The sequence below is a fragment of the Grus americana genome, chromosome Z, assembly GCF_028858705.1.
Source record: "Grus americana isolate bGruAme1 chromosome Z, bGruAme1.mat, whole genome shotgun sequence".
NCBI classification, from domain to species: Eukaryota; Metazoa; Chordata; class Aves; order Gruiformes; family Gruidae; genus Grus; species Grus americana.
This window is the reverse complement of record NC_072891.1, coordinates 16,027,883-16,055,085: the sequence shown is the minus strand read 5'-3', so window position 1 is coordinate 16,055,085 and position 27,203 is coordinate 16,027,883. Positions and strand designations below refer to the sequence as shown.

The following is a 27,203-nucleotide window of genomic DNA, read 5'->3' as shown; positions in this document are numbered from 1 at the left end:
AATAATGGAGCAGGCCTGAGGTTTAATTGAGTGTAGTTTTTAAATTTTTGTTTGTTTGTTTGCATGCAGAATTTTCAGGGCTCTATGTCAGTGCTCTTAGGGACATTTTTGAAGACAGCTGCCTCTCGCTGATGGTGATTGTTCTGTGGTGTTTTGGAAACTTACAGAACAAGGTAAGTTTTGATGGCAGCTGAGTGCAAAGCTTGCCAAGGTGGGAGGCTTGTTAAGGGGAGGAGTTGGCACTGAATGGCAGACTCACGTAAACTTCTGAGATCAAGCAGAACATTTCCATTTAATTGTGATCTCCAAAATTACTTTAGTCAGTACAACTGCTTAAACATATCAACATAAGGCTCAAGATTACAATAAAGCATTTCACATGAAAACACTTTAAGCAGCATAACATGCTTAGTATTTGACAAAACATCCTCCAAATATCTGTACAGAATTATTTTTATAAACAGTGTTTCTGGAACAAGATCTAACCCTTACAACATATAACACAAAACTCCTTTTTGTCAGTGGTTAACAGCTGGTTTTGGTGATGTGTTTTGCCATTAAAACTCTAGGAACAAACGATTTTCAAGGACTGCAAGACAAGGATATGTTTCTATATAACCTATACTTTTAAATGAAGATTCTGCTTCCATGGTTTTGTACATTTACTGGATGGAGTATCAGATTACACACTCATAAAATTCTATTTACTATTTAAAGTAAAATGATAAATGTTATGAAAAAAATACCTTTATTACATCAGTGATGCTTTAACTAAAGTGAATATTAAGACTATTAACCAGGGGTTGAAAGTTTTAGGCCCTGATACTGAAAGCACTTCTATATGATGTCCTTAACTTTACATGTAAGGAGTCTCCCTGGCAGCAGAGGGACTACTCTGATGGGCAACGTTAAGTGTGTGCCTAAGTGTGTGCAGAATGTGGGCCAAAGTACTTGGAGAGGAGCAGATGTGTTATACAGAGAAACATTCTCAGCACATAAAATCTGGCTTTTTTTAGTATGTACATATACTGAAAAAGAATATTCTTAACTGAAAGAAGTGTTTTCTTTTTCTCTCTTAATAGCGCACATATTCCCATTTCACTCAGAAAGTGCTTATGTATGCTCAGCTAGAGAATTACCTCATCAGCTGTGAATCTAGCATGGAGAACATATCTAACCCAAGAATGTCTTATCAGCAGGAAATACTGGAGGGAGAGAAGGCCGGCAATCGTTTCTGTATACCTTGTATTAATAAAAAACCTTCTCATAGAGAAGAATAGACTTTAAATATTTTCAGTCTTGATATATAAACAATAGTAAAAATTCACATTTTCATGCTTTAGTGAGACACTTTAAAATCCTGCCCCAGGCAGCTCTCAGAGTAGCTCTGTCCGGTTCCTAGCAGCTGCCTCACATTCAGCTCTAGTACCAGAAGCTTAAACTCTTGATAGCTGAGCAACCATGGGGAGAGAAAACACAGTTCTACCAGATTTGGAAAGGGAAAGAAAGAAAAAAGAAAGTGATGGGTCTTTCTATTTCCAGAGGCCCAGTAGCTCTCCCGTGTCCCAGAACAAGACAAGGCAGTTCATGTTTCCAATCCCGTCAGACCTGCTTTGTACCATTTCTGATGGCAGGGCCCAAGTGCAGTGTCTGTTCCACGCAGTCCTCAGTAGTCTAAAAGAAACGTACCCATCACACGGCAAGAGAAGAATAGCCCTTTGGAGCACAGCTGAACCCCTCTCCCCTCGAACAGGCAGAACACCTATCTATTGCACCAGTTTTTCCAATGTACCAGGAAGTATCCCCAGGGTTGATGCCTTTCACGGCTATCTATATACACTTTTCTGATAAATTCAGTGTCTCTGAAGGGAAGGTGACCTGGAGGGGGCTGCCCTTGGATGCAGAGCTAGCCCCACCACCAGACCTCATTTCGTTCACCAGGAAAACGCTCTCGCAGTCTTGCCCCTGTGAAGACTCTGAAGTCTCCGAGCTACGTAGTGTCCTTACTGACGTGGTGTCGGACTGAGCCAAGCTGGTACTGGGGCCTGGAAGCAGCACGCGACCCCCAATGCTGCTTTCGCTTAACTCTGGAGGGTAGAGCAGTGTTTGTGAGGTGCTGCTGATCTCCCTCAGCTCACGGGAGATGAAGGAGGGTGACTGACTTGACATGGCAGAGGAGGTCCTGTGGCCATCCACGCAGTTGAAATTGCTCCCCGAGTGCTGCCTCCGAGCCCCTCCAATGCGGCAGAAGAGGCACTTGATCTTCTCAATGGCTTTGCTGAGCACAGTCTTGCGGAGGAGGATGTAGACCCATGGGTCCAAAATGGGGTTCACCGAGGCAATGCGGATCGCTTGCAGGTCAGGGTTTTGCCTCACATCCCTCACTGATTCTGGCTGGTACAACTGGTTCACGAAGACACGGACCTACTCAAGGAGATGGGGGAAGAGAAAGACACAATTATACAATTGTCAAAGTTTGCATTTCAAAGCAGAGATCTAGATTTGCTACTGCAAGCTACGACAAGAGAGAAGCTGGCAAAGCCAGGCTTCTGAGATTGACAGCCGTGAGTTTATTTTAAGAAATAGCAAAAAATTCAGAGAGATTAATCTGCTGTACATTGGCCTTTGTTACACGCAAGAAAGGAATGTCTCTTTCTCTCTCCTTCCCCTCATAATTAATCCTTGAACCAACATTTGGCTGATGTTTTTAAAAATTCCTTTTTCCTGTTAGAGTTCAGGAGCAAAGATGTAGACCTGTATCGTGCTTCCTTGGTATACCTCAAGCCTTATGCTACCTGCAAAGAGATATCTGACTGAGGAGGCCTGGACAATCAGTTCCTTCAGCAAAGGTCTAATAATTGTTTGTTTAGAAACAAACTCAAACACAGATTATAATGCAGGTACACTAGACTCTGGAAACAAGTCCAGAGCTGTCGATTCCCAAGTTTAGAAATGCATTTTGCTGGCACCTGTCCTTACTGGAATTGTTAGTATACCCTCAACTGTTTGCTTGCTACAGCATGGCTTGAAAAAAAAAAAAAGAAATGTTTAAAAAAAAAAAAAAGAAAGGAAAGGTCCTCCAGCTAGGAGATTTTTAATAGGTCGAGATGATGAGATGATTGCAGCACTGGAATGCAATGCTCTGCTCTCCTACATGAGCCAGCATTTTGGTTCTACTTAAAAAGAATAAAAATACTGATGAAATGGTCAAGAATTTAAGATGTTGAAGCTGCTGCATGAAATGACTATTTAATTAGCAATTTTAGTTTATCGTGCACAAAATTTAAGACTAAAGGATCCTGTCTTCTATACAGAAATACCTTCTTCAGCTTCTTCCTTTGAATCCAAGAAAAAACCCAGTAACCTAGTCCCTCACCTGCTTTAGAAGCTACTTTTGTAAATGCCACTGTAAGACACAGTCCAAATCTTTGATATCAATTGTCATCTTTTCCGTGTCACTAAGGAGGATGGCATCATATTGAGTTTATGTTGATCAGTCTCAGATAGCTGTTCTTCATTTTAACAAGACCTATGCAGTGCCCAATTATAGGAAGGCCTAGGAAAGCTACTGGATATAATTGATAATGGAAGATGCTGTACTCTTCATATTCCTTATGGTAAGGCAAAATAAATCCTTTTATTATCTCTTTTATCTGATACAGCAAAAATCTAGTAGCAAAATTATGAGGTTTTTAAAATCTCATCCTTGACTCCTGAAAGGAATCAAGTCTTTCAAGTCTTGCCTAGCTAGGACGTTACAGACAAGAAGTCAGACAAGCATTTAAATAAATGAGCCAAACTAGAAGAGCCCTCTTAAGTTATTTTTATTGGAAGTTCTGCATGTGAAACCATCCAAGTCTAGTGAAAAATTTCACAATTCTGTTTGGAGAACTTTTGCTGTGGCAGGGCAATGTGGTGGCATTCAGCTTCTCAGAATTCAAAGATTGAGTGTGCTCCAAAGCTATCAATGAGGTATGTTTAAAATAATGCAGAGTCCCTTTTTGGAAGTCCTATGCATGTAGCCCCTCTCTCAAACTGACTGTCAGAGCGATGATTGCCTGTGTTTCCTTTCTCAGTAATTTTTGCTAGGTTTATGGGTAACAAAACCTGCCCATGGAATTCAAAATATGGGAAAATCTTGAATTTATACAGCAATATAATGATCCGAGTTTTATTCTCTGTTACTTTCCTGATGATTTCTAACACTGCAGATGTGTTTTTGACAGCTAATTTATTGACCTTATTTTTCTGTTAAGCCAAATATGCAATTCAAGTACTTTAAAGAGTACTCCTACGCACATTGAATTTATTTTTGTGGTTTTTTTTTTCCTTTATTAAGCTTTATTTGCTTTAAATTTTTTCATTATTTATGTTAGCCTCCTATCTGATACCCATCACTACACGATTCCATGTAGTGAGAGAAGACCAACCCCCTGCAGCGGCCAAAACTTTTAAATCTCTACCGTTCGGCTGGTATTCATTGACGATTCCTTAAAAATGCCCATAATTAAAGCCTGCTGTGCCCGGCTGGTGAGGTGCTGGGGGAAGGAGGCCAGCCTATGCCTCACCTGGCCGGAGGACACCTTTCCACCGCTAGGTGGCACGGATGCCCCACGTCACAGCCTGATGCCCCAAAGCCACCGCGCATCTCATCCCGCAGCGGGACCGCGAAAGCAAAGGGGCGACCACTGGTTCACTTCGCCGGTGGGGACAAGTTTTGTGACTCGACTTATCAGCTCGAGCAAGTAAAGCTGCTGCTAGCGACACCGGCGCCGAACCTGAAAGGCAGCAGTCGGGATTCCTAAACCTGGAAGGTTGAAAAGTAAGTTGGTGCAACGTCGTCCGGCATCAGCTAAAATCTGTTCTTGAAATACCTGCTTGACCATTTGTGTGAGATTTTTTCCTCCCTCCAAAATGATAAGAGGTCAAATGTATAAATATACAAAGGTCAAATATATAAATACACAAAGGTCAAATTTTCCCAGGGGATTTAACCTGTGCCGTAACAACAAATGCTCCTTTTCTTTTTCTGTACTGACTTTTCCTTATGCTGGGGAATACACCCCGAAAGTGTGTAAATGCTAGTCTATGTATATGACCAGTTGATCATTGGACAGGTATATGCCTGAGAGCCAGGAGTCCAAAGGACAGTGTTGTGGGAGTGGAGGCCTTCTAGCAGCTCATACGACTAAATGAAGTCATTACTGGGAAGATTTGAGGTGTGACAGGGAGGGGTGTTTGCTGATAAATTCATCCAGATCACAGAACCAGAAGGCACACTTTGAAGATAGCTAAAGAAGTACACAGTACAACTTTGGAGACTTGACTCTTTTTTTTTTTTTTTTTTTCTTTCAACTTGGTTGACTATAGTTACACGTCAGTGATTTAATAGTGGGATTGTTCTTTTGATAAGCAGCATATGAAATTGAGGTACTTATTTCACCTTTCTCTGTCTACCTGGTAGACTTTATGGAAAGACAAAAATGTCTTTAACTGCTGACTGTGGCTGAAAAGGACAATCGCTAATTGCGCGGTGCAGCTTGCTTTATGTTATCTCTGTATGCTTTAATTCCTTTTAACAGACATGCGGCATGTATAGGCTAAAGATTCATAAACTAGATCTATTTAGTGAAAAAATTTGGACTGTACAAAACTGTTTCTACTTTCCAGAAAGGCCCCCTGAATGTCAAACACATTTATCAATTCAGACCTATTACTGCGATTACATCTATATCACAATAAGGTAAAAATTAATATGTGTTGGAATGTCAATTTTGTAATTTTTCTACATGTGGTGAAACAGCATTTACTAATGTATCATCTACAAGAACAGCAAGAGATGTATCCTGTTTTGGCTACAAGTCTTCTGCTGCAGGAGGTAGCATGATAGAGGATATTGTCTTGCATCGTCAAAGTAAATGCCGACTAAGTGGAATCCACTACTAAGTTAGTTAATCTGATGCTTGATTTTGTGCAATTTGAAATCCTAATTAAAGAAAGAAACAAACTAGAACAATTCAAATCTCAAAATAATGAGTTTTGTATGTTAGCTTAGTAGCTATAGAATTCAAGCAACGTATCTTAAAAGTACTAGCAGTTTGTTTGCAACAGCGTTAAGAAGCACGTAGCTCCAAGGTCTGTTGAGTTTATGCTCAAGTGATAGGTACTTGCAGGATCAGAGTCCTGTATGCTGTTTGGTGCTTCTCCTTTTTACTAACTACAGATGCAAATCATGATTTCTAATCCTATGAAGTACAATAAAGTGACTTGTATAGTTACAGTCAGACTGGTAATTGTCTTCATAGCTTCTACGTGCCCTCAAAATCTCCCCACATACTGATAGGATAAATTTAAAAACCGTACGGTAGTAAGCAGGAACAAGTTTTTCAGCTTTACAAGCCAATAACCTTTGCTTTTCATGGGCTTGGTGTCTACTCCATTGCTCAAAAATCATGTCTGCCACCTTGCTGTTGGCTGCGGACAGTCCCTGATGTTAAAAGAGAAAAGTCGAAACCAACCAAGCCAAAAGAAAATCAAAACTTTTAGATCAATTAAACATTAAGTTAGAAACTCTTGATTATTTCATGCAATCAACCAGATGTACACCCTGAAGAATTCTATTTTATTTTTCACTTCACCGTAACTTAACGACAATGTTCAGTGGTCAGGATCAGAAAAAGATCACGCACTTAAAAATCTTAAAAGTATCTGACAGACTGGACTGAATTACAGACTTTGAGTAGCGCGTGCCTGTATAATAATTCCAAGTCTATTCTTGAGGAAATCCCTCCTAATATAACTTACTCCCCACTTTTAACTCTATTCAATTCTATTTTCTAAAAACTCACAATATTTTAAAGGGTGAGATAACCAGTGTGGAGTGCAGAAAAGAGTCAGTGCACAATTTATGTATTTTCCTTATTTCATTTTTAAAATATTGCCAGATTCTTCTTCACGTCTTTCACATCACTTCCTGCACATTGATTACACATCAGATTATATCAAAAGTTTCCTCTCACTAATGTTTTTCATTCAGCTTTTCTTTCCTTGATAAACTTGATCAGCCTTCAGTTCTGTCAAGTTCATTCAGCGTTTTGCACAATCCCCCACAATTTTGTTAGAGCACTTGTTGTCACTGCAAAATTTTGCTGATTTTATGAATAAATCATGAAGACACTCAGCAAACCTACTTGTAAACTAAGTGCTGGAGCATCTCATTATTAAAAACTGCTGTTCTCTGTGACTCAGCTTGCTGTTCTTTAACCACTTTTTAAATCAAGACAAGCATTTGCTTATTAATTCAGGGATATTTAATAATTTAAGACTTGAAAATTTTTTGTCAAACCCTATTAAACGTAGCCTGCTGGATTGCCTCTGTCTGCTCTTTTATTATGTCGTAAAAGTGTTCATTCTAAAATGTTAGAAGTTGCTTTGCTTTGACTTAAGTGATGGTTTATTCAGCTGAAATCATCAGTAGGAAGTCAGCTCATCAGAAAACTTCAGTCACAAAGTACCCTCTGAGCCTGCTTTGTGTATCTGAATCATGCTGCCGCCACCTTACCACTTGCATGTTCTTGATGACTGCCTGACTGTCCCGTTACAGATGAGCCTCTCGCTCAGTGAGAGCTCCCTAACACCCCTTCCTGAGTCATGAAAATGTACATCTATATTAGTTATTTACCAATCTCTGCTAGCGGCTCTTTCTAGAGATTCCTAGTGTAAAGGTGAGTATAAACTTCTCTGAGTTTATATCGCAATTATTAACCTCAGTCTATATGCAACCAGAAGGCTTAATACAGCAGCATACACAGCAGTACGTCATGGGACGAAGAAGCATATATGGGTATACCTTGTTCCTGCGGGGGTGGGGGTGTGGGTGCGCGAGCAAATGACTTATAGAAGCTACTTAAACATGAAGAAATTTAACCACACTGGACACTGTGATGATGTATATATGTGTGGTTGTGCTGTTTGATTTTTTTTTAAGGAAAGCTTCCTTTTTTTCTTAGTCATCCATCTAAGCGAAATGATAGTCTCTTACCTCACTTTAGATAGAGAAAAGATGCGCTGTTTTAGCAGGGAAAAGCTAACTTATGTGAACGCTCCCAAGGTAACACTGTGCCTTTTTAAGTAGTGAAATCAAAGTCTGAGAGCGCTACACAACTTCATCACCTGCAACTTCACATACCTTCTGCTATATACACTAGCTACTGTTTAAATAATAAACTTTTTGCCTCACTGAGGTTCATTAATTTTAACTGTTAACAATCCAGTTCCCTTTCTGGTAACCCCTTCCCCTTGATTTTTCCCTTTTTTCATTTTTTAATATTCTGTAAAAGACTGCCTGGCTCCAAATGGATACGAACAATTTCATTTTGCATTTTACATTCAGACTTCTCAGCCTTCCTCTACAGGATAAGGTTTGGCTTTTTTCTGAAAGTGCTGAACTGCGTCAGCTGACACCCTGTATCACATTACGACACTGTATTTAATTCCAAAAAGCCATTCTCTGCATTTACCAGCATCTCTTTTGAGAGGACGATATTGATCTTTTGTAAAGTAGCTGTACGAGATTAATGTCTACGAGATTAATCAAATTAAGTACTGTCAACCCACGGTACTGTTGGGTTTTGGCCACTCTGTGACCTGATGCCTCCCAGTGCAGCAAGTTGGCTTACCCCTGCAGTTTGTGGAGCTGGACCGCAGGGCAGGTTGTGCGTGGTTCCTCCACCTGACACACACGTGCACCTGCCGGAGACACCCTGCGTGCAACTCAGACAGCATCTCTCGGCTTCCTTCAGGTGTCAAACAACTAATACACGGCACCGTGCTCGGCCCTGCCATGGCACAACGCAAAGTGACAACGCCGAAGGACAGGAGATGACCTTCGGCGACAGCCGGGGTGCTGGTGCTCCAGCACAGCCACACTTCACTGGCTCCAGTAATGTGGCAAAACTGGCCCGACCCTTGCGATTACAGCTGCTCTGAAGCAGGGGGACGGACTCGCCGACCTCTTGAGTCCTGTTCACACGTACTTCTCTAAACTTCCTCACCGTGGTATACACTATTTGTTTTGCATCTGCAGCTGGCCAGCTGTATTTCACACACCTTGTAGCCCCTCTACGACAGGGGGATCACCCTACCAACAGTAAACTCTCTTAAAACAATCGTTCTAAAAACACTTTCTGTCTGACAACCACTGCTTGGCTCCCTACGCTGTGTTTTGGAAGGTGGCGAATAAGGCAAGCCAGCTATTTGTTTAATGTCTCTGAGCCAGAGGAGGAGAGAAGTTCACCAAGCTTTATTATGGTGGGTGGCAAGCAAGAACTGAGCCTCCAGCTGGTGGTTTTGGTTTTTTTTTTTTGTTTCCCTTGGGGATAAGGTGGAGGAATATAAGTGGATCCTGCATGTTCAATTTAATGACACGAATTGTGTCAGCCATTTCACAAAATCAGCAAATGGTTAGTGGTAATGCTGTTTGCCATTTCGGTATGATCTCTAGGTTTATGTGAGCCAGATTCCTCCAACTGTCATTTAGGAGAGCATTACACCAACAGGAGGTTCCACCGAGTTTACTCCTCCCACAGTGTGGAGCTGCTGGAGGGATGTCTGTGTGAGCTCTACCCCAGAGATGGTGGGTGAATCCCTCAGGAGGGGAAGCTTGGCTCAAGTTTCAGGTGTGAAGCACCCTGCATGTTGCTGGTGCCAAGAGAACAGAGCTCTGTCCTCCTTCCGCACATCAAGGACCGCTGTACCCTTCAGCAACAGCATGCACATTTTTAAAACACAGTAAACATCCAGAAATGCAGGCCAGATCCAAACCTCACTCATCACAAATTAATTTTGGAAGTGAATTTTAAAGTGCCTTTAGCTGTCGGTAAGATTTTTGCTGTGTGGATTCCAGTTGAACAGTGGAAAAATTATTGAGAATTTTTGGCGCTGTATTTTAACCAATGAAAGGAGCCCAGGACTTGGGATAAGCATGTTTCTTTTCTTGTAAATATAAATCAACACAACCTTCTCTCACCATGCATGTATGCTAACAGCCTTTAAGTTATTATAACAGTTTGCAGCACCAGCTAAACAGGAGTCTGTCCTGCAAGCACAGACTAGAAGGAGAACAGACTCAGTGGTGCGGGTGATGGAAAAGAAGAAGAGCTGAATAACGTTACTCACCACCAGAGGAATGGAGCAGATGACCACCACCAGGGAAGTGGCAATGAGCAGAATAACCATCTGGATCTCTGCTCCAGCCATCCGACGGAAGCTCCGGCGTCTGCGAAAGTCAGATAAACGGCTGGAGGTGGTGTCTGTCCCCAAGGATGTGCGTCGCATGAACTGGCGATGCATGCGAATGAGGGCCACGCACACTAGGATGTTGCAGATCACAGTGACCATTATTAGGAAGGAGCTGAAACCGGCGTACATGTAGGAATATGCCGCATGGGTGGCCTCCTTTGCTCGCCAGTCTATGAAACACCAAGTGTAAGGGTACTGCAAGGTAGATCTGCCGAGCCCCATGCTGGGGAGGGCGCAGAACAGCACGTTGGAGGCATAGATGGCAAAGAGTGTGAGCCCTGCCAGCTTCTTGTCTACATAATGGTTGTAGAAATAGGCATGGTTGATGGCCAGGTACCTCTCTATGGACATGGCACAGATAATGCTGAGGCCAGACAGTCCAAAGAACAGGAGGATGAAGGAGCTGTACTCACACAGTGCTGGTCCTCCCGGCCAGCGGTTCTGCAGGTAAGTGGCAATAGTGACTGGACTCACCAAGCAGGTCCCCAAGAGATCAGTGACCGCCAGCCCGCAGACCAGCGTGTAGAAAGTGGTCTCCTTCTGCTCCTTCCTGGACTTGCAGAGCACCACGATGGCTATGAGGTTGCCTACCATGCCGAAGATGAACATGACGGTGGGGATGGTGGGGGGCTTCCCGCCCTCGGCTCCACCGGCAGTCCCGTTGGCGGAGCCATTCGCAGGTGGCATGATGGTGGGGTTGAAGGACATGATGTCCACACTGCTGCTGGGGAGTCCAGTAGAGGCAAGAGTGGGTCCGAGAAGGAAAGGCAGTGTAAGGAAGGGGAGGGAATAGTCTAGCGTGAAAATAAAAATTCAAATGAAGAAGTAAAAAAAAAAAAAAAAAAGAAAAAAGTATATATAAAAAAAAGTGGTGTGCTTTAGTTAAAAAAAAGAAAAAAATAAGTCCTAAAAAGGAGCCGAAGCTGGGTGCCGTCCGGCAGCGACCGACTGCAGCCGGGGGAGTGGAAGCTGCTCTTCCTGCCGCCGCTCTCCCCGCGCACACCGCAGCGCTCCGCCGCCCAGCCCGGAGGGGGATCGGGGCGGCCCGAGCGTGGAGCCGAGCGGAGCCGAGCGGAACCGAGCCGCCTCACTGCCTCTCGCACCGACGCCGAGGAGAGCTCAGCGCGGCGCTGGGGAGGCCGTGGTCCAGGCGGCGGCTCCAGGTGCCCCCGGGGGCGGCGCGGGAAGGTGCCGGAGCGCGGTGGCCGCCGCTCATTCCCTCCGCCGCGGCGCGGTGCGCTGCGCGTCGCGGATGCCGTCTAACTCCCCGCAGCGCTCCCGCCGAGTTTCGCTGCGAAGGGCGGGGGCGGCCAGGGCAGCTCCCGCCGCTCCTCCCCGCCCTCTCGCCCCATTGGCCGCGCCGGGGAGGGCAGGTTGCGCGGGGCCGGGCGCGGGCACCTCCGCCCGGGGCTGTCTGCGGGGCGAGGCGGGGCGCCGGCAGGGGGAGGCGGGCGGCCGTTGGTGGCGGCGGGAGAGTGTGTGTGTGTCTGTGTGTGAGGGGGCGGCGGCCACCGGGCGGTCCGGGGGCACCTGCCTACGCAGCCCCCGCTGGGCCGTCTCCTCGCCCGCGGCCGAGAAGCTCCGTATACCCACTGAGCCAGTCCCTCGGTTGTAATGGGTGGGAGCAAGGGCTCCTCGCACGTTCCCCTAAAGGGCAGCGCTGCTGGACGGGCACCCCGAGGGAGCCGTGTTTACCGAGCAGCTGGCCTGGTGCACGACAGGTCCGCCATGTTGCTGTGGGGAGCCGTGGAAGGGGCCCGGCCCCCGCCGGACCCTGCCTCTCGCAGGGTGTGAGCACATGTCACCCCCGGGCAGGACGGGGCTGGTGGCCCGGCGCCCTTTCACCGGCTGCTGATTCACGAGTGGCAGCTGGGAGAGACTGCGACCGCGCCGTTTATCAGGGAGATAAGGGCAGGTGCAGCGAGGTGATACTGCAGAGCACGACAGCTGGCAGTGGACGCTTTTGTATCAGGCGAGGACGACTGGTGTCTCCCACTGCCGAAGAGATCTCCTGATGCACTGCCTATATCTGGCCTCTGTTAGGTTACTAAACACAGGAAGGGTGTGTGTACATTCGAGGGAAGTGTTTGTATGTTTGTTTCAAGAACTGGTTTTATCTTGACCGTGAGTGGATCACGAATGAACTGGAAATAGGGTTACACTTGCTGGCAAAGCCTCACAATTATAGTTCAGTCTTCATCTGGGCTGATGGAGGGACAGCAGTCACTTTTACGTGATGCCTGTGTGGTGGCTTTCACCCAAGTGCTGGTGGTGGTAGAGTCCCTAGTCCAGAAACATCCACAAAAATCTGCCACCACAACAGGTACGGTGACGGATGTTGCTGCTGGGAGGGGAAAGTGCTAGCGTCCAGTTGGGTCAGGGATGAAGGTTCTCACCGTCATACCGGATCAGACACCCAGATCCAGCTGGTCTAACACCCTTTCTTGTACATTAGGTGACATCAGTTACTACAAAGGACACAAAACCTGTGCCCTGGAGCATTATATTTATATCCTTACAAGAATCTCTTCTCTGACATAAAGGCAAAAGTATTATAAAAGTCTGATCTTTTTTTTCAGTCTTGCTATCCTCCCCCCTCTCTTTTTTTAAGTCTGTGAAAGTGATGCCTATGGACTTAGTAGCATTTGGTAAAGTCACGATAACATCATAATATACTAACAGCAAAAGTACTGACAGAACAAAATATACGAAGGAGCACGAGTGTGTACTGTGGGAAAGAGAACAAAGAGTTTCAGTTTTCAATGCTGTATGAACAGACATGAAGAAAAAAGCTATTTTTTATTTGATCAGCTCTTTAGTGTTATCTAACTGCTTTGAAAACTAAGTTTTAGAAAAAAAACTTGGTCTTGAAATAACACATATAGAGATAAAGAAATGATAGTAGTGGTGGTGGTGGTCTGGTCTGTTCAGAGAAAAAAGATTTTTTAAAAATGTTTTTCTGGTATTGACAGCTCTTTATCTTTTATAAAATCAGAAAATCATTCCGTCACAAGCACAAAGCTACATGTGGGAGTAGAGGTTGCTCAATTAGGTTTGCCTAATTGTCAGAAGGAAATTATAAGCACTTCAAAATACTTTCAAAAGAAAGCACAGCACAAAGGTGGGGTTTTTTTTATTTTAAACAGTTTCCCGGTTGTTCCAGGACATCTGACCCAGGTACAGAGCAAGCTCTGAATTCAGGCGGTGTAATTGCGCATGTTTTCTCAATAGTCCTTCTTTCCTACACTGAGTCTTTGGTGCTCTGTTATTAGAGGCCATAATGTAGGATTAAGATAACACAGGTGCAGCAGTCATTACTAGTATGGGAAAAGAATTACCTTGCTTCCCTAAAGTGGTGCAAAGGGTTTTAATGACGAAGTGCAGAAAAAATTGTGTTTCTTTGTTGCTGCCTTTTTTTCATTATTTTTATTATCCGCAGGTCCAGTTTTACAAGGTATTTGACCATCTCAGACTGTGTGTCTTCAGAAGCCTCAATCTATAGGAGAGGGTGCTCAGGACCTTCTGTGGGTACGTGTACATATGTGTATGTGAAGGAGTGAATGCTATTTTTTGTTCTATAAGGTCTGTCTTATAATGGATACATCTAAAAAACTAATTAAAAATGAAGGGAAGCCAGGAAAACCAATGAAGAAACAACAAAAGTATAGTTTTGAGTGCAAGGATAGTAAGATTGGTTTTGTGAAATGGTGTTAGTTCTTTAATTAGAGAATATGATAGAAATCGGTCACAGAATTGTGGGACAGCTTGCATGTGAGCTTTATCTACCCATTGTGTAAAACTTTTAGAATTATTAGAAAAAATCAGTAAGTTGTGGGACTTTCCCTTAGAACTAATGGTTCTGATATCTAGAACTCCTAGTCAAGATGAAAAGTGTAATCACACAAAAGCCTTAGTCTTCAGAGCAAAGAAGAGACTTAAAGTAGAACTGAAAAATGGAAGAAATTCCACTTGTAACATGACTAGTCACATTGTCATAGCAGCAATGTCACACTTTGTAGCATTGAGTAAGCACCAAAGAACTTATCTTTGTGTGGAAACCACTTAGGTAAGAAGTCCAAGTATCACGAAGAAAAAATGAAATCTTTGGAGTGATAATCATGTACAGAAAACAACCAGTTCATTTAAAAGTACTAGACTAGAAAACGTGGACACTGAAAACGTTTAGGATAAACTTTTACTTGCCTAAGAGTAAACATTTTCTGATTTTAATGCTGTTACAATTTTTAGAAGACTAATACTGAAATATATGAGTCAACTACTATAGCTTGATTAGTTGAACTGTATAACTAACTGTCGTCATATTTCTAGCTTGGTGAAAGATTTAAATTAAAATACTTGACTTTTTTTTTTCTTCTTCCGTGGTGTGGTAAGAGGCTCATATTTATTCAGCATGTCTCAGCTGCCACATGATACTCCTTATAAAGCTCCTTTAGCCAGCTGATGCTTCCAAAACCTTACCTGCGTTGCTCAGAGGCAGCTGGAATATAGACAAATAAACTATGCAACAGTCTCCCTGCTGTATGTAACTGTGATTTTAACACCAAAATGCCCATGTAGGCATGTGAATTGACAGATCTTTTCTGAAGGTGCGTCTGTGAGCTCCACTTCCAGAGGAGTTATGTGTTCAGTGGGCAGTAAAAATGGATATACAGTAAATTTTGGCAATTTTGGACTGCTCTTAACATGCTGCAAGTCTGAAAAATGTTTTGCATGTTAAACTCCCATTAAATATCTGAAGTTCAGTAACATTCTCGTCTTACTCAATAGTTTGTTAACCTTTCTCCTTTGATGGGAAATTTGGCCATGGGAACACTTCCATGTAGCTTTTCTGCTTAATTTTTGTTCAACTGTCATGCTTTTGACACATAAAGTTTTTCAGGAAAAAAGACAACCATTAGACTAAACTCTCTCTATATGCCAAAATAAAATCATTACTAATAGACAATGGGAAGAGACTGAACCAAATGTTACATAATAGTCTTTCTTTAGTTAATCATTAGAAAAGAAAAAATATACCAGGAGTAAGTTGAAAAAATGTGTGAAAGGAAGTAGGGAATTTTGTACTGTAATTTGAATAGAAATAGCATTGTAAGTAGATAAAAAATTTTATATTTTAAAGCGTATAATATTTTTCTGCCCACATATTTTCATATAAAATCATCACAGATAGTAACTATTAAATGTATTTTGTGAGTTCTCGTTATTACTACTATGACTAGTGATATTACTAGTATTTCTGGCACATTTCTGTTAATGTGCCAGATAAAACATCTTGATGCATGGGGGATTTCCCTGGGTGGGGGAATTCTCTGATGAGTGAGAGCAGTCCACCCCCCACTCTTCTCGCTGCTTGACTGTCTAGGAGAGAGCTGCAAACTGCCACTGCCAGGGGATCTGATGGTGTGCTGGCATGCGAGGCACCTCTGCACTCCAGTAGGACACTATCATGCCAAAAACCACAGCTATATAATTTACTCCACAGTCATGTGTTCCGTATTAGTCAATCACGCTACTGAAGTTTGGGGTTTTTTTTCCCTGTTTAAACAGTGCCGTTAATCTTTATAGTACACTGAATGACTTTTTCCTCTGTAATAACATTTGTCACTGCAGTGGTACGTAGTTCTATTTTAGCAGTTATGAAGTCTGCATTAACAGTTAAAATACTTTTAAGTTATTTTTTCAATCAATTTATTTGGAGTACTATATATTAAATTAGGTTCTTCCTCAACTGTCGTTTATACTGTTTTTTCTGGTTTGTTTGTTTTTTTTTTTTAAGTTTGGCAGTTCTTATGTGCCTTTCAGAGGCCAACAGCATAAAAGGGAAGTTCATAGAAGAGCACTAATAATTGGCTGTCAACATGTTTTCTTATTTTAGAGCCCTTAAAATAATTTTGGTGCTTTCAGGTCTTACCTGGTGAGTTACAAGTAGACAGCTAAGTCAGACCCTATGCAGAAAAAAAAGTTATGAATTAAATTCCTCTTGGGCATGAACTGTGGCACCTTCACTGAAGTAAACTAATACCTTGTTAGAACATTTTGCTGGGTTGGTTTTACAGGCACCTTTAGAATATACTTTGTAAATATTAGCAACTGGAAATTTTTGTATTGTTTTAGCTTTCTGCAGTTGGCTGTGTGTGGTGGTTCATTCTATTGTGATAAGGTATGGTAATTGGGGACTGTGGTGGAAGCAGAAACAACCCAGCATTGCACAGGAAGTAGTTATCTGGAAGGTTCTATTTCAGCCTAGCCATTCTGCAGATTTTCCATGAGAGATCTGAAGACTGAAGACTCTTTCCAAGGATCCTGACTGTAACTCTGTGATGGTATCTGTGTGCCAGAAATTTCAACAAAGTGGCAAGCTTTCTTCTGTTTCTTTTTTTTTTTTTCTTGAGGTGTGATAACAGGACCCAGGAGTGTGTTACACAGCCATACTCTGTAGCTTTGAAGAAAGAACTGAAGCTGTGCATTTCTGTTTCAGAGTTTAAACTTTTATCAAGTGTTAAAAGCGGTGTACCAAAGCCCCTGTGATGAAATCAGTGGACCTGTGATTTTTGCAGCCACATTAACAGTCATGGAAGTGGCTTAACTCATGATACGGTTTTGTAGCATTCCTTTCTTTGTTGTCATAACTTGGCTTTGGTATTTTTTTCAACACCTTCTTGTAAAATAAACTGAAGTTTCTCTGGAAAGTGTACTACCTCTGTAGAAATTGTGTTCTCTGTTTCTATCCTGGCGAAGCACTCCAAGAAGATGGTCAGTAATTTTAAGGTGAAGTTTGATTTCTTCTGTTAAGGTACCTGGACCATCTTTGGAAAGAGGGCAGAATACTTTACAGTATATGCTGAGGCTGTATGCTACCTCTGCAGCACAAAGGCTGGCTTGGGCACGTGATCTGAGGTTAGATGTGAGTTACGATCAGCTGAAAATTTAATAGCAGTTTCTTCTTGTACCATCCTGCCCACTTATGGGGCTGGGCTTGAAAGCGTTTCCAGCTGTCAAGTTGGATTAACAATTAATAGTGCAATGCAATGGCTCTTTCATTGCCTGGTGGAAGAATTCTCCTAATAAATGCAGAGGCTGGGCTCTTTGGGAAAGATGTTTCCTTTTAATAAATGCTTGCCATTGCAATTATTCAGAAAGATTTTGTACACTATGTAACTACTGTATGTAATCAAATCTTGCACGGAGTGAATTATATCACATTAAGCTTTGAATTCTGTAAGATTTCCAGACCAAGAAAAATAATACAAACCAACAAGCTACTGGATACTATCTGTAAATCAGAAGCTTGCGTCTTAGAAAAATCTACTTAAGCTCATTGAAAAAAAGGCTAATTTTGTGGGAATGATTCACGTATTAGGTGAGCCAGTTATCTTTCACTAAGAGGTCACTGGCTGCAAAATCATTGGAATAAACCTCAGCTTTAGGAAGCCTGCAGCAAATGAAAAAGTATATTTGCAGCTGAGTGCTTTTACGAAGGTCTGCAAGAAGTTTCTAAGGAAATGTTTTCTTGCTTGTAAATTCTCTGTTATTCCAGCAGAGGGTAGTTTATCCTCTAGGAAGCTAGGTGTGTTGAAGGAATGATCAGGAAAGGTAACTTAATGATTCCCATTTCCTTTTATTTGAGGTAGGACAATAAAAATTAACTTCAACAGACTGACCTAATCAGATTAACAAATGCTGAAACACTGTTAGGCTACGATATGTTCTTAGGCTGGAACTGGAAAAGGCAGCCAAATTCAACAGTAGTCCCATTTCTGTCCTGCTACCAAGTGCCTCATTTGCTCTTTAAGAATTACTGCGGTTTGCTTATGCTGAGAACAGTTGCATTATCAGCCTGATGCTTAAGAGCTGCTTGACTTTCATTTGTCAGCTAGTAAAGTAGATACAACATGAAACATTTTTTATGCCGAATGTATAAAATCACTCTAGTTGAAGAGTATTCAGCTTGTTTATAGTTGCTTAAAAACTCCGAGGTCTGGACTGATGGAATTGTGTGTGGTTTTAGCTCTTTACTCTAGGGCAAGAATATCTCAGCTGTATAGTGAGACACAGACCCCTGAAAGCCTGGTACAAAGTTGGGAGTGGTTCTGCTTGAGGTGGGGTCTATCACCCTTCTTTCTGCTACTGTACCCACTGCTACAACAGCAGATGTTAAGGAGAATATATGTTTGTGGACTGTCATGATAGCACCTGCCTGCATCTGCTCTCTGCTGTACTGATAGTATGTGATAACTAGGGGGATACTCTTTCTGAGTTCTACTCTGATACTTTATTTTAAATCAGTCATCAGGGAACAGTCCTGATGGTAAACTTCTGTGGCTGTCAGTCCTGTAGTGCAGCAGAAGCTCTTCCGATCTGAGAGCAGATGGAGTGCAGTGACTGCCGAATCTTTGAAAGGATAACAGAAGGGGTGTGTGGATCCCTAGCTATTCTATTGCCATAGTTCAGTGAAACCCTATTACTCAGAATTTGTTTCTATTCAAAGCAGCATTTCAGCTCCTCATGGATATTAGCCTTTTTAGCTGATTTCTAGAAAGAGTAGTTTGGTCCAATGATAGTGGAAAGAAAAGGCAGGGTGTGCTGGGTCTGTACTTCAGGCTGCTTTGGGCCTCTGCGGATCTTGCAGCTGGCATGTGCAATTTTCAACACAGCCATTGATAAACCACCTAACTGAATAGTAAATAACATAACAGCAAATAGTATTTATCATTTTATTCATCTTAGTCATAAGCCTAATCAGTACTATGCTGCATATTTTAATTTTGAACATCTGTATCATTTGCTCTGGAAAAAAAAAAAAAGAGCAGTAGTCCTTTAAGAAACCCGTGAATATGGTTAGTGTCAATCATGTCCCTGGAGATGCTTCCATGGCTAGTTTGTTCTTAGTGTCACTATCACTCAGATTTTTCCCCGTGGTGTATGGGACTTCTTTTTTTTCTTTTCTTCATTTTTTTTAAATATATGTCTAAATCAGGTAGGCCTGTAAGTCAAGTCTAGCTGTATCTGTGTTACAGCCTTTTTCTCCCCTCCCTTAGTTTTGAATGTGCTTTCAGAAATGACACATTATTGTTTTCTATTTATTGGGAAAAAAACCAGGCTATATCAGGGACGAATAATGTATCTTAATTCTTTATTTTGGAGGTAGAACAGTTAGAACCTATTACCTTGATTCCATTTTAGAACTCATATTCTACATGATCAAAGGAATACAGAAAAGCTTTTATATGGATCAGTAGAAGATTTATGTCATGGTCTCCAATGATTATACAAGAAACCTAGGCAATTTATCTCTTAAGGCAGGCACGTTGGTTAGCTATCTCACTAACGTGGGATGATTCCAGGCCTGAGTACCAATCCAAGATCTCTGGTGTCTAAACACCAGACAGATGAAGGTGGAGGAACCCGGGACAGCTTTTCCAAAGTCACACAAAGGGTTAGCGCCAGAATTGTTACTTTCCCATCCCTTGCAATGTCCGTTGACTGTGTTGCCTTCCACAGTGGAAATAGCTTCGTCTGGAGGAGACAGACCCATTTATAGTTGATTTAATGTATTTAGTTTGAACTTTATATTGTTTCACTGGTAAGCAGTTTGCAAAGGGCTAGTGTCTGGTTTATTGAGACTGTAAGCTTGTCAGAGAAGGAGAATGTACGTGTTAGCAATTAATATACTTTAAATAGGCATAAGTAAACTTTGAACCACTGCATTCTATAATAAATACTTCACCATTTATTAAAGGTATGTATTAGCTTAGTAATATTTTTGAGCAGTTTATAAGTGAATCTTCATACGTATGTCTGGTATTTATATGTACTATCCATTATTATAGCATCTGGCTGTGGTAGAGTTGCAGACTGGAGCAAAAATGAACTCCATTCTCTTTAGAAATGTAGATAGATAATAGTTTTAAACAATATACAAATTGAATTCCTGATGCTGTTTTCTTCAGCAGCTGGAAAGCCTCTCACTGTCGGAAAGGCATTCAGTATGTTTGACATTAAGGGTGGGGGAATGTTTGTGTAATTATAAATGTTAGACTTGCAAACACGCCTTTTGATTGCAACAGCCTGAACTTCCACATGTCAACAGGAACTTTTCACAAGATAAACCTTGTTTTACGTACCTTGGCATTGTTGCTGCTCTTTTCTATATAATTTCAGTATTGCTAAATTGTAGCTGAATTTTACATGTATGTATGTTGCAGATGAGACATTTAGATAATGTAAGTATTCTTCACTAAACATTCAGTTGCTACAGCTACTGTATGCAGCTGTAACAGTTTTGGTATTGTGATGAAAGCTCAAATCGCACTGAGTATGAGTAATTACCTGTGATCATACAGGCTTGTGATATCTTGTGCAGTGCTGCTGAGCCTAGTATTAATTTTAGAAAGTTTGTTGGTTGCTGGTCTGAATGTTTTCAGGGAACTCTACATGATTCTTCCTAGTTATGTAGCACAGAAAAACTTAAGTGCTCTACAGTGTCTGTACAGGGCTTCTCAGGTGGTTTTGTTGTGGTTTTTTATTTGGTTTCAGTTGGAAGAATTATTTAAGAACTTGAGGATGTATTTAGGAAGTGGAATGGCTGCGGCCCTTAACTAATCTGAGGAGGAAGAAAGAAAGAAGATTGAAGCTGCCATCATGTCATGTGAAGGGCTGTACTTTAGGACTGTTTGTTTTAATACAAGTGACTGTGTGTTTCCCATCCTTTCTTAGATAAACTGACTTTCACGTGCATGACGTGTTGTCTAATCCTGGAAATGATTGGGCAGTTCCCAGAAAAATGATAGCTCAGGATGTATTAAGTTTTGTACCAAGTATTTCTGTACTATGGCAGGCCCTTTGAGACATGCTGACAATAAAGAAAAAGGAAAACAATGCAAAGGTGCAGTCTTTCTTGTTGGATGATAATGACCTATGGAAATGTCAAAGGTTTATGCCGTCTTGTTTGTAATTTCTTCCTGTATGTATATCTGTAATATGCTTATTGCAGTAACATTTCAACCACACCTACCTGAACAGGTGCAAGTATAGCAGTGTTGTGGGGCACCCTCTCTGACATCTCAGATCTGGAAGGAATGTTTGTGATGTATCACTCAGTTCATGGACATGTATGCCATGTGGAAAACATTCCTGCATAATGCCCTGTTGCATATTAATTGGACAAGCAAGATACTCGTGATGTAAATCAGATAGTTTCTTGGAAATGTACTGATTCATATCACAGCCAAGAATCTAACCCAGTATCCCTAATTAGGGGAAATTACAATGTGTTTTACAAATAATCTAAAATAATTTTATATATGTTCAGGGAGAGAGATACACATAGAATGTTTTATTTTCATAATTAATTGTTAATCATGTTAATTTTATTAATGTGATGAGAGAATGGATATTATCTGTAAGGCTGTGGAAAGATGGTAGCTTTCAAGAAGACAGCTGGTGTAGCATACAAATTGTGGGAAGTTTGGTGATAAGACTGGAAATGATGGAAGAGAGGAACACAACAGGCACATGTGGAGAAGTAGAGCTGGAGAAGACTTGTTTTGTAGGTGCACCTCTTTTCCTCTGAACTTCACTGTTTGTATATCCAAAAGGTTTTCTTCACTACATTTCCTTATGACTTTCTGTTGAATTACAGTAAGTGCGCTCAGTCTGGGCTGCTCGCTTTTAAACTCTATTGCCTAGTGTCCACCCAGAATTGTGCTGCTGCCCAAGTCATCAACGTATGTCCCCATTCTGGCAGTGACATCTTGTTTCTTGATCTTTTCTCTAGCTCATTGGGCACCACACTTAAAAAGAAAAGCAGAAGTTGCTGCAGCTTTGAGCTTTGCAGCGCCTTGGTGTTTGCTGTTAATGAATTAACATTAATTCATTAACAACATTAATTTGGGCCAAGGCCAACTGTATGAGGTTCAACAAGGCCAAGTGCCAGGTCCTGCACTTGGGTCACAACAACCCCATGCAATGCTACAGGCTTGGGGCAGAGTGGTTGGAAAGCTGCCTGGAGGAAAAGGACCTGGGGGTGCTGGTTGACAGCCGGCTAAACATGAGCCAGCAGTGTGCCCAGGTGGCCAAGAAGGCCAACAGCATCCTGGCTTGTATCAGAACTAGTGTGGCCAGCAGGACCAAGGCAGTGATCATCCCCCTGTACTCGGCACTGGTGAGGCCACATCAAAAATACTGTGTTCGGTTTTGGGCCCCTCACTACAAGAAGGACATTGAGGTGCTGGAGTGTGTCCAGAGAAGGGCAACGAAGCTGGTGAAGGGTCTGGAGCACAAGTCTTATGAGGAGTGGCTGAGGGAACTGGGGTTGTTTGGTCTGGAGAAGAGGAGGCTGAGGGGAGACCTTGTCACTTTCTACAACTACCTAAAAGAAGGTTGTGGTGAGGTGGGTGTTGGTTCCTTCTCCCAAATAACAAGTGATAGGACAAGAGGAAATGGCCTCAAATTGCTCCAGAGGAGGGTTAGGTTGGATACTAGGAAAAATTTCTTCACTGAAAGGATGGTCAGATATGGAACAGGCTCCCTAGAGAGGTGGTGGAGTCACTGTTCCTGGAAGTGTTCAAAAAGCGTGTAGACATGGCACATTGGGACATGGTCTAGTAGACATGGTGGTGTTGGGTTGACAGTTGGACTTGATGATCTTAGAGGTCTTTTCCAACCTTAGAGATTCTGTGATTGTATGATTCTATGATTAAGGTTACCTGCTTAGGCAGCCCCTCTGAAAAGGAGAGTTATATGGCTGAATGGAGAGCTACCTGGGAGAGATCTTGAAAAGAACTTCAGATGGGGGAGTGGCCTCTCTTGAAACTAGCCATATAGCCTTTTTTGTTCAAAAACTCTTACTGTTCTGTTCCTTGTCTGCCACTCCCAACGCATGCTATGCACTAGCTCAGCAGTTAAAAGGCAGCAGGCTTGCGTTTGGTTCCTTCCTCTGCCTGAGGGAGCTCTAATCAGCGTCTCCTATCTTCCAGGAAAGTATCCTGGCTATAAAATACTCTGGGGTGGGATGGTTGCAATGTCTCCTTTTGAAGGTGTTTTGCTTTGCGTGGAATAATTAAATATTAATTTGGAGTGCAAAAGAAGATCAGTTTATGGATTAGCTCACACATCTGGGAGTAGAGACACATGGTTTTTAAGCCCTAGCTCCAGGGAATGCTTGTCATTAGTCTTGCTGTCTGTCTTCAGCCTGGTTTTCTGAGGATGTCCTTGATTAGGGTGTCACAGCTGAAGGAAGCAGAGGAATGTGGAACTATCCATAGATATGAACAGAAGTGAAACTGATGAAAATTAAGATGGTACTGGAGATGTCAGCTATCTTGAGCAATAGCAGCTGAGTGTGCTGATATTCAGGGTTAAGTAGGAGTGATGATGCTGAGTATCTAATTTTGGAACTTAAGCACCAAATCAAGCATCTAAATCCTACATACAGTATACTTATACAGATCTAACCATGCAGGTCAATGCTGAAAATGTTTGGTATTTTTAGTCCCATGTAATCTCTTGTGCTGCTATCACTGCTTTGATCCTTTTTGTGTTGTATGCATCTTCCAAACCTCCTCTTTGTGTCTTTTTTTCATGGCTTCCCATTTCTGTATATGTTGCCACTTATTCTTGCAAGAATCTCTCAGTTCCTTTTTGCTAGATTCTATGTCTAAAATTGCTCCTGCAAATACGCTACGTTATATATCTGTTCAAAGCTGATTATCTTACCAGTAGTTTCTGTAGGTTGTTTTTAGCTTTCATCACTTCCTTATTGGCATGCTTTCCCATACCATATTAACCAACTTGACTAATGTATGACAATGATAGTATCAATGTTCTTTCTGCTCACTTTTTGCTTCCTACAGGAACTATTTTTTTGTTTGTTTCCTAGGAACCAATAAATCTGTTTTATCTGAATTATTATCCTAGTTTTTGTTGATTATTTTACTGAATAATCATTAGTAGTCACCTTTTGAGAGATTAATGGCTCATCCAGTATTTTATAGAAATGTATAAAGGTTTAAATAATAGAAATTATCTTTACCAGTCACATTTTTATCAGCGATCTGAACTCTTCCAATGTTTGGGAACTATGCAGATTATAGGACTTTGTTCTATTTCTTTAATAATAATAATGACCATCAAGAAAATAATACTTTTTTTTTTTTTTCAATTTTACTAACAGTTCTGTAGGAACTGTGGTCATAACTGAATTGTATTTTCGAGATGTCATCTGATATGATTTTAGTTGTAATGTACTAAGTGTATAGTAGTGACTTCAATCGTAAAAATTGTGGTGAATGTTAAAGTTAGCACTTTACTGCAAACCATTTTTTGGCAGAATCCAGAAACAGGAAGGCTAAACTGGTTATGGTAGTTTGCTTTCACTGCCACAAGGCTTTGCTAATAGTGTGTTCGGTACAACTCTCCCAGTAGCTAAGAAAACCCCACTTAAACCCAGAAATTTCTGTAATAAAATATGTGACTTCTGTAAATGTTTAGTATCTAGAAATTGTTAATACAAAGGTGATGTTGCAGACATCACAGTTTGGAGTACTTCCTATTCAGGAAACTTAAATACCAGAGGAATCTGTAGTGAACAGTATTTTGAAAACATTTGTCTGTTATTGTAGGAACTTACTGGCAGTTCAAAGCACTGTGTTTTGTCTGGGAATAAGAAGAGAATGTGTAGAGCAATACCTAATCTTTTATAAACTATGAAACCCATTCTAAAGTCCATTATATTAGTAATCAGAAAGCTGTTTATATGTATGAAATATCGCAGCATGGCAGATTAATGGGTATTTTAGTGATACAGAGAACTGCAGTATCTATTTTAGTAGACCAGCATGAACTTTTCAAAATACTACTTGTTTTATCTGCAGTATGCACAGCTATTAATATCAGTCCATTTTAAAGAAAATGGATCATCATGACATTTCAAGAGCGCCAGTGGAGGTAGTTTTGACTGTATGCTTTCCCGCTGATTTAAGAGCATAATGCATTTTCATTAAGACCCACCATAAATTATCTAACCCTTTTATCTGTACAGAGACAGAATAAGAAGCATTTATTATTTTAATACTTTTGTTAAATCTTTAGTGTTATTTAATCTTTTTTCTCTGTGCTGCATTAAGGCAACAAGGATAAGTATAATGTATGGTTTTCATTCAGACTGATGTACTCAGTTACTGTACTTAAGGTGTTTAGCATTGCAATGATTCCTAATATAATTCAAAAGTGAATTAACTGCTTCTACATTTTTTTACTCGCCAGCTCCCAAATTATTTAGTATTAATAAGAAAGTCTGATTCCCTTTGTGAACTTACCAATACAACGTAAAGTAGCTGTAGTGCTTGTCTTAGGGGGAAAAGTATGCAGATATGCTTGGAATTGCCTAGTAACTAACTTCTCTCTAATTTCTCCCTAACAGGAAAGAGGTCAGAGAGTTTTTGATAGCCAGCCAAGAAAGTTGCATCATAAACGTTTTAAAATGACATATAAAATTCCATTAATTGTGACCTGTTTCTATGAAACTATAGTGTTGCGCTTAAAGTCAAAACATTGAAATCATGCTGTGCTGTTTGTGGCTGGTGTTTTCAGGATATTTATGTTAGCAGAATATTTGCTAGCTGTGGCTGAATTGAAGGTATGTTGAAAACGTCATCAGCTGTTTTTACGATGAGATGTGCAGATGGGCTTAAAGTTCCGTTATTACTTTGTCAGTTATTCCTTCACTGACAAGCTGTATGTTATGTTAATCTTAAAACTTTTTGTGTGTTCTTCATTTCATTCTTCAATTCATTTTTTTTAAAGCAGCCTCAAATTCTGTTTGAACTGTCTGGTGCATTCAGTTGTGTTCATGTCTCAAAGAGACATGAACAGTGAGTAAACCTAATAGAAAATAATATTGGGTAACAAATAGTATAAAGTAATATTAGATAACAACTACAAGCCCTTATTCAGAGTGTCTTGTTTCATTTTAAAGACTGACTTTTTTTTCATCTTTTTTCTTATGCTGGGTGTGTATTACTCCTGAAACTGCCACTTTGGGTTATTCCTGGAAATAATTTTGATACAATTTGTATAGGGAACAGGGGAGTTAAAACTAATCCGAATCATGTCTTTTGTCTTCAGATCACCAGCCTTAATTCCATTTCTGAACTCCAGTAGGGCATGTGGTTTTGAAGAAGATTGCAGAAGGGCATAAAAGAAGAACTGCATCCTAAATTTACGCTTAATTTCCTCCATGCACTTGAATTCAGCTTCCAGAAGTTTGTTTAGCAGAACGCTTAGTAGAGGCAACAGAACTCTTGAGCGCTAATGAGGTACAGATAAATACCCTTCATAATAAATTCATGTTACTATCCACTCAGAACAAATTTTAAGGAGGCAAATGAAAATTAAATATTTATAAGTAAAATGAACTGAATTGCAAAACAAATTTCAATCTTTAAGAGGAAGGGGAAGCCTTCTGAAAGCTAAAATTGCTGTTACAGTAACTGGAAGGCTCAAATATTGCACAAGACATTTAGACTGACAGCTGATTAACAGTTTAGGGAAATGAACAACCTATTTTCACTAGATATAATACACTGAGCAGATTACTTGTGGAGATTATATCCTTAGGATTGGAAGGCTACTAAGGTGTCTAATTTTTTGCCAGTTTTAAGCCTTAATGAACTACATTTAAAAAGCAAACTGAAAGATGCTGCTCCTGGTTTTTAAGAAGAGAGCTCAGACCTTAGTAGAATTTGTCTTCTCAGTAGGAGTGTATACTCTTATCCTTGCTCTTTGCTTTTCAACTCACTCTTGCTATTTGATATTCAGCTTGTTCTGGAGCCTTTGCCATGATGGCTGGATGCTTTCTTTTTGCTAAGAGTAACTTGCAGTTT

General features: G+C 41.1%; 1 protein-coding gene across 1 annotated transcript; it reads right to left on the bottom strand.

Annotated features, from left to right (window-relative positions):
* Positions 1-268: 268 nt before the first annotated feature.
* On the bottom strand, positions 269-11,582 carry PTGER4 (prostaglandin E receptor 4). Its single transcript, XM_054810856.1, has 2 exons — positions 10,177-11,582; positions 269-2,424 (listed from the first exon to the last, which is right to left on the bottom strand). The coding sequence occupies exons 1-2, from the start codon at positions 11,005-11,007 to the stop codon at positions 1,831-1,833; spliced, it is 1,425 nt and encodes a 474-aa protein (XP_054666831.1). The 5' UTR covers positions 11,008-11,582; the 3' UTR covers positions 269-1,830.
* Between the last annotated feature and the right edge of the window lie 15,621 nt (positions 11,583-27,203).

Bases quoted from the DNA above. Each gene is read 5' to 3' on its own strand.
- PTGER4 (XM_054810856.1), bottom strand. From the start codon at position 11,007: ATGTCCTTCAACCCCACCATCATGCCACCTGCGAATGGCTCCGCCAAC. The intron at 2,425-10,176 runs GTGAGTAACGTT...CTCCTTGAGTAG, and splicing joins TCTGCTCCATTCCTCTGGTG to GTCCGTGTCTTCGTGAACCA.